The 8,182-nt window shown below is 44.2% G+C and overlaps 1 protein-coding gene across 2 annotated transcripts in view; it reads right to left on the bottom strand.

Annotated features, from left to right (window-relative positions):
• SPATA18 (spermatogenesis associated 18) overlaps positions 1 to 6,836 on the bottom strand; it is a 41,805-nt gene extending 34,969 nt beyond the window's left edge. The window contains exon 1 of one of the 2 annotated variants that reach the window (XM_077477503.1): positions 6,587 to 6,836. In XM_077477503.1, coding sequence (XP_077333629.1) covers positions 6,587 to 6,673 — 87 coding nt within the window. In that variant the 5' untranslated portion in view covers positions 6,674 to 6,836. The remainder of the gene's footprint in view (positions 1 to 6,586) is intronic. The other variant, XM_077477501.1, reaches the window with a different exon arrangement.
• Between the last annotated feature and the right edge of the window lie 1,346 nt (positions 6,837 to 8,182).

The following is an 8,182-nucleotide window of genomic DNA, read 5'->3' on the forward strand; positions in this document are numbered from 1 at the left end:
GAATTGCCTGACAGATCCATCAACATAAAATGGGAGAGACCCACATATATCTTTGTTTATGTTATGGCAAACAAAAATGAGCACCTATAAATACAATTCTTCTCACAATAATAGAGGCAATAAAGAACTAAATAAGAACCCCCCTCCGCACATAGCACTTGCCCCATCTAGATCTGTGCAGGGATTGCTGAGCTGTGGTGTCAGATCTCTAGCCCCGTCCAACCGACAATCTATCCAACAATACTGGTTAACTGAGATAGATTTCTGAGTGACAGCTCAGGAGGAGAGGGGGCATGGCAGGCAGTTCAGTTCACACAGAGCCCACACAACCCTTGTCCCCTTTTTCCTAAACTGCCACACAGAACATCGCTCTGCTCTTCTCTCCTTGTTTCCTCTGTTTAGTTTACTTTTTAGAGTCAGGGGATGCAGCCTGCTATTCAGATAGAAAAAAGTCAGCTTGTGTTGTGAGCAATTGTAGTTGGAAAAAAGGGCTTTCATTCCCGAAAAACATAAGCTGACAACAGCACAAGGCAGGAACTATACTAGACTTCTTCGACTAGTGTAGTAGCTGGAGTTTGTTTTGTTAGCTTATGTTTTTGTGAATAAATACCTTTATCTCCATCTGCAATCAGCCCATCAACCCATGTTTTTGGGCTTTAGAGAGGTGGAACTACAGCCAGCAATGATTGATTTAACAAGATTTTTTTTCTTCTGGTGATAGTTCTGTAATGTTTCCTGTGTGTTATGAGATACAGATATGTGTTAAAGCTTAACTGCTAAGGGAGAAATCTATCCTCAAAGAGAGCAACTAAAAATATATATTTTTATTTAAAAAGGGAAAAAATCAGCATCTCTGTCAATGTCTTCCTACCCCAGTAATGCCCATTCCCTTATTCATTGTCCTGGTGTCACAAAAAAAAAAATTGAAGGGAGTTCTCCACAGCAATAAACTGGACAGAAGCTCTAACCTGTCACCAATCTAAAGCTAAAGGGGAAAAAAATGTTTGTGCTGAGGTTGGCATTTAAATCTTTCCAATAATAATATTAGGAATACCGTATATACTCGAGTATAAGCCGAGATTTTCAGCCTCTTTTTTGAGGCTGAAAGTGCCCCCCTCGGCTTATACTCGAGTCATCGCTGTCTGCCTGCTCGATCAGCGTATCGAGCAGACAGACAGCGGCCATTCTAACATTCAAACGCCGCGCCTCCGCCTCCGCCTTCGCCTGTGATAGGCGGAACACTGAATTTCCCAGCAGCCTGTGTTCCGCCTATCACGGACATCGTCTCATCCTCGTACTACGGACGAGGATGAGACGATGCCCGTGATAGGCGGAACACAGGCTGCTGGGAAATTGAGTGTTCCGCCTATCACAGACATCCGATAGGCGGAACAGCAGTCAGTGGGAAATTGAGTGTTCCGCCTATCACCGACGGAGGCGCGGCTTTTGAATCCTAGAATGGCCGCCGACGAAGAGCTGAAGGACGGAGGCTCGGCTCGGGACGGGACGGGCCGGGACGGGACGGGACGGGCCGGGCCGGGACGGGACGCAGGCTGGACGGGACGCAGGCTGGACGGGACGCAGGCTGGACGGACACAGGCTGGACGGACACAGGCAGGCTGGACACAGGTAGGCTGCACGGACACACACACACACACACACACACACACACACACACACACACACGGATGCATGGACACACACACACACACACACACACGGATGCATGGACACACACACACACACACACGGATGCATGGACACACACACAGGGATGGATGGACCCACAGGGATGGACGGACACACAGGGATGGACAGGCATGTCTCACCCTCGGCTTATACACGAGTCAATAATTTTTTCCAGTTTTTTGGGGGTAAATTGGGGGCGGCCTATATTCGGGTCGGCCTATACTCGAGTATATACGGTATCTATAAAAATGCATTTGGGCTATGCACAGTTTGAACTATTTTGATTTCCAATCAGCCATAACTTTATGACCATCCACCATTAAGTAAGTCTCCCTTTTTCTGCCAAAACAGCCCTGATCTGTCAAGGCATGGATACCACTAGACCTCTGAAGGTATGCTGGTGTATCTGGCACTAAGCTCTCAGTAGCAGAATCTTTAAGTCCTCTAAATTGTGAGGTGAGGCCTCCATGGATTAGACTTTATTTTTCTAGCACATCCAACAGATGATCGATTGTACTGAGATCCGGAGAATTTCAACCCCTTATATTCTTTCTTGTGTTCCTCAAATCATTCTTGAATTATTTTTGCAGTGTGGTAGGGTGCATTATTCTCCTGAAAGAGGCCACTGCCGTCAGGAAATGCCATTCCCATGAGGGGTATACTTGATCAGCAACAATGTTTAGGTAGGTGATATGTGTGAAAGTAACATCCACATCAATGGCTGGACTCAAGGTTTAGGTTTCCCAGCAGAATATTGCCCAAAGCATCACACCGCCTCCTCCGGCTTCCCTTCATCCCATACTGCATCCTGGTGCCATCTCGTCCCCAGGTAAGCAATGCACATGAAAAAAACGTGATTCATCAGACCAGGCCAACTTCTCAAGATCTTGGTCAAGATCTGATGCTCATGTGCCCATTGTAGGTGCTTTTGGATGTGGACATGGGTCAGCATAGGCACCCTGACTAGTCTGTGCCTACGCAGCCCCAAATACAACAAACTGCAATGCCCATTTTTCTGCTTTCAACACAGCAACTTCATGGGCAACATGTTTACTTGCTGCCTAATATATCCCTTCCACCTTCAGGTGCCATTGCAACAAGATAATCAATGTTATTCACTTAACCAGCCAGTGGTCATAAGTATATAGAGCCAGCAGCTTGCACTGTGCTTTACAGAATAAAGGTTGACAGTACATTTTTCTAACAAGCAGTGCACGTTAATAGCAGTCATCTGCACTGCTCTATGCTCAGAACAAGTCCCATAGTCTATGATCTATCTTAGAAGCGAGAAAAAGAGGTTGGCTATATTTCTACATACAGTGGGACCATAGAGAATTGGAGAGCAATGGAAGGTACCAGCAGGGCTCCCTGCAATTAGCTGTGGATGGGAAGCCCCACTGAAAGCAATGGAAGCCTGCCTGCATCCAGAACCTATCATCAGCATGTAATCACTGCACCATCACATATTTATATATAAATGCACACGCTTGGATTTATGAAGTAAATGTGTCAATTTTACCTTCCCTACTCAATCCAAAGATGGTAAAAAGTCAGAATTTTCACTTTTGAAGAGGTATGAAACCCAAAAGCAAACATTTATTCTGTTGCCGCTTACAAATTCTTAGATGTGGTGACTGCATTCGTTTTCTTTTTAGGCCTTTTCCTTTATTTTAATCTGGTAAACTGGCCAATGAGTCTGTTGTTTTTCAAAAGAACAAGCTCTCTTGCAGATGTAGCAGTTACAGGGATAAGACAAACCGCTGACCACTGACAAGGGTACCTGCAAGGATCAGCTTTTATTTTTCTATGCAAATTTAAAAATTTGCTAGTACACTAACACTCCCCTCTGCCCCAAACTGACAATGTTGCTGCCCAAAGGTGCCCCTGTGCTCATTTATACAGAGTTGGGGGCACTCGAATACAGGAGGTCTGTTACTAGCCAGATCACCAGGTGAAAACAGAGGGAAACAAACAAAAAAACAAATGCAGCCACCACATCTAATGATTGGTAAACTGTAAAATATTACATTTTTGGTTTTGGGTTTAATATCCCTTTAAGTGACACTAAACTCTGGTTAAGGCCCCATTCACACTTGCAAATGAAGCCTTAACCAGAGTTTGCTGTCACTTTAAAGCGGGAGTAAACCTGCTGACATTTTTTTCAGACCTGCAAGGGAAAAGGCATAATGAGCTAGTATGCACCGCATACTAGCTCATTGTGAAATACTTACCTTAGAATAAGGCCCCGTCATCTCACCCGATCCACGCCGAGGGAGCTGACATGTTCCCTCGGAGTGTCTTCCGGGTATCGCGACTCCGGCGCTGTGAGTGGCCGGAGCCGCAATATCGTCACTCCCGCGCATGCGTGCGGGAGATCTCTTTCCGGCAGGGTCTGGCGTCTTCTGGGCTTTCAGCCAAGAATCCCCTGTGCGCATGCGCATCTGCAGTCAGTGGCTCATTGGGAGGGGAATATCTCCTAAACCATACAGGTTTAGGAGATATTTTTTTTACCTACAGGTAAGCCTTATTATTATTATAGGCTTACCTGTAGGTAAAAGGTAAAAAAAAGACAACCGCTTTAAAGTAATACTTCACACATTTTTTGCTTTTTGGATAAAGTAGGGAAGATGACATTGACATACTGTATAAATCCAAGTGTTTGCAATGCAGACTGATATATTGGACATTTTGTGAGCTGCACCTATATTTTGTTCCCTAGAACCTGGGCACGTCACTAGAGAAAGCACAGAAAATGTTAGCCACGGGCTACAAACTATAAATCACTGGTCCAGTCAAAATACCTTTCATCATGACTGCTGCTTCTGTTAAAAACAAAAAACAAAAAAAACGTTCACTTTGCCACACTAAATCTGTTAGCAGGTGCAGTCCAGTAATTTATATTACATGAGTCTTGTTTAAATCTAATGTTCAGCTCTTTTTTGGCATTCTAAGGATAGAGCTGAAGAAAGAGCTTGTTAAATGTTTAGTTAATACTTGTTGAATGTGATGTTCTGCTAGAATGAAAGAGTGGAATAAAGCTACGATTCCTTTATGTGAAGCATAGTGGAGTGAAAGGGACGAAAGAAAGAAAGAAAGAGAGAGAGAGAGAGAGAGAGAGGGGGTGGGAGAAAGAAAGAGGGGGGGAAGGGAGGGAGAGAAAGAAAGAGAGAGAGAGAAAGAAAGAGAGAGAGAGAGAGAAAGAAAGAGAGAGTGTGTGATGGGGGAAGAAAGGGAGAGAAGGAAAGAAAGAGAGATAGAGAGAGAGAGAAAGAGAGAGGAGGGATGGGAGAAAGAAAGAAAGAGAGCGAGAGGGGGGGAGTAAGAAAGAGAGAGAGGGGGGTGGGAGAAAGAAAGAGAGAGGGGGGAAGAGAGAGAGGGGGGAGAGAGAGAGAGAGAGAGAGAGAGAGAGAGAGGGGGTGGGAAAAAGAAAGAAAGAAAAAAAGAAAGAAAGAAAGAAAGAAAGAAAGAGAGAGAGGGGGGTGGGAGAAAGAAAGAAAGAGAGAGGGGGAAGAAAGAAAGAGAGAGGGGGGTGGGAGAAAGAAAGAAAGAGAGAGGGGGAAGAAAGAAAGAGAGAGGGGGGGTGGGAGAAAGAAAGAAAGAAAGAGAGAAAAAAAAGAAAGAGAGAGAGAGGGAGGGAGAAAGAGAGAAAGAAAGAGGGGGGGGGGAGAAAAAGAAAGAGAGAGAGAGAGAGAGAGAAAGAGGGAGAGAAAGAGAGAGAGAAAGAAAGAAAGAAAGAAAGAAAGAAAGAAAGAAAGAAAGAAAGAAAGAAAGAAAGAAAGAAAGAAAGAAAGAAAGAAAGAAAGAAAGAAAGAGAGAAAGTGTGAGAGAGAGAGAGAGAGGGTGGATGGGGTGGATGGGGGGGGGGGGGTATTATTTAAATAGGACGTGGGAAAAATAGAAAAATTGATTTAATATTGAGTTAGGAGCTGTTCAAGAGGCAATACAGCATATATAGATAGATGGAAGTATTAAGAATGTTACACAATTTGTAAGACTTGTATTGTATTGTGAAATCTATGGAAAATAAAGAATTAAAGAAAAATAAAAAATAAAGAACTTATAAAAAGAAAAAAAGAAAGAGTGAGAGAGGGAGAGGGGGAGAAATAGAGAGGGAGATAGAGAAAGAAAGAAAGAAAGAAAGAGAGGTGTTATGAAAATGTGCAGAAATTACATATTCAAAATAAAGACATTTGTGTCTAATAAAAGAACTGATTGTTCATGTATAGTTCATATGAGAGGTGATATTGGTACAGTGAACTGTGTTGAGTACACAGTGGATGGATACAATCCTTTCATCTATTTCCTGTATTGGACGGAATAGTAAACAGACGTGATTGTGGTAATGTTGCAACATTAGCTGGTGGCTGGGGAACAGAGATCTGTCCTGAAAAGGTTCCCTGTCTCCATGGTAACAAGCGTCCCTGGTTACCGCTTTCTTTCACATTTCCAATCACTGCAATGCAAACTTGTAGACAGTAGGAGAAGTGTGTGCACATCCCATACACTGATACCCGCATATATATGTTCAGACATTTTTTATAGAAACGTATATGATCAGACTTCTTCTATATAAATGTGTGTGATCAGACTTCTTTTAAATAAATGTCTATGATATTTTGTTTTATATGAATGTGCATGATCAGACTTTTTTATATATATAAATGTGCATTATCAGATTTTATTAAATATATATGTCTCTGATCAGAATTATAAATATCCATATCTAGATATGTATATCTATATATAGATATCTATAATTATATATCTATATATTTATATATAATTAGTTTTTTTTATGCACAAAGTAATGTGATGGTCACGTTTGTTTCTTCAGTATAATATCCATATTCGGTGCACACATAACACTACAATATTCATCAGTCCTATGTGTACTCACATGATAGTCCTTGTACCAGTCCTCTAGCTTGTCCTGCAGCAGTTTGCAGGTCTCACTGTTGGTCATCCTCCGCAGGGTGTCTGCCATGGCCGGTGATGGTGATGGTGGTGCACACAGAGGATGCTGTCTGGATGATAATAGTTCAGTAGGGAAGCTGAACTCTTATATAGACAGGGCGAGGTCTTCAATCAGCTTGGACGGGTGTTAGGGACGCTGGAGTCTTTGCCTCTTTTTTTTTCTCCTTTTAGTTGTAGCAACGGTTTCCTCCAGCCTGCCTCCTGCCCATTTCCAGGCTCACCCCCTCCTCATTGGCTGCCACCCCCACCCCTTACAAAGTCACAGGCTGGAGGGATGAGGTCTGTGTGATGTGACAATTATTCGTGGACTGATGGCACCAGGCTGTAGATGGTGCACCAGGCAGGACAGACTGGTTCTAAGGCTTGGAGGATTTACTGGTTGTACTACATTCATGGGGAATTAAATCTCTGCTGTGCAAGACAGGCTTACCATGGATCATGGATTCTGGATCACACAGAAAGGGAAATCTATTACAAGCAGTGTGCATTTTTAAAGCATGACGTTTTTTGTTTGTTTTTATCAAAGCTACACTCCAATCCAAAACTATTTTTTGTACATTTGCACAATTAAAAAAAGTTAGCTCTAATGATGTGTGCCCACCTCTGGCTGCTGCAGCATTCCTTAAGAGACATACGGCTTTTTTGGCTTTACTTCTCTTGTGGGTCCCAGGCAGTGCCAGGACATGGCCATCTAGAGCCCAGGGCGAACATGCCAAACTGTGCAGCCACCCCCCCCCCCCCCCTAAGATATATGACGTGTCAGGAAAATTCACAAAAAAACTGAGCACTAATCTGCATGCTACCTCCTAAGCATAAATTTCTTCCAGTACAAATCCGCCCCCCCTGCTGAAATCCTCCCTTGCGGTACAAATCTGCGCCTCCTCCATCCTCCAAATCCCCCCAACTCAAATCCAGCTCCCCCCAAAAAATCACCCTTGCAAGGACAAATCCTCCACCCCTAAAATTTCCCCTCCTAGTACACATGTTATCCCCCCCCCCACCCTGTAAATTCCCACTCCCAGGATAAATCACCCCCCCCCAATCCCACCCTCCCAGCATGAATCTTCTTCTCCCCATCCCCCCTCCCAACACAAATCCCCCTAAAGCCACACTCTTAGCACCCCCCCCCCCAGAATAATACTTACCATGTAAACATGGATGCTGCCTCCAGCGGGGACAGCGCGGGCTTCTTTTACAGGTAAGTGTCACATAAGTGTGCGATGCATACTAGCACATTATGCTTTTAATTTGCATCAGGGTTTACTTCCTCTTTAACTGCTTGCCGCCCGCCCACCATCATATGATGGCGGAGCAGTGCAGCTCTTGTTCTGGGCCACCGTCATATGGCCGCTGGTCATATGCACGCCCCCGCTCCTGTGCGCCTGCGAGGGTGCGCAGCGTTCGTGGCCGTGCTGTGTTGCTGGGACATGGCGCGACCCCAATCTGTGGAAAGAGCCGAGTCTTCGGCTCTTTAAACATTTGATCGGCTGTGGCCAATCACAGCCTTTCACATGTAAAC

The sequence above is a fragment of the Lithobates pipiens genome, unplaced genomic scaffold (assembly GCF_037356315.1).
Source record: "Lithobates pipiens isolate NorthernLeopardFrog02 unplaced genomic scaffold, aLitPip1_a1.2 Scaffold_13, whole genome shotgun sequence".
Lineage (NCBI taxonomy): Eukaryota > Metazoa > Chordata > Amphibia > Anura > Ranidae > Lithobates > Lithobates pipiens.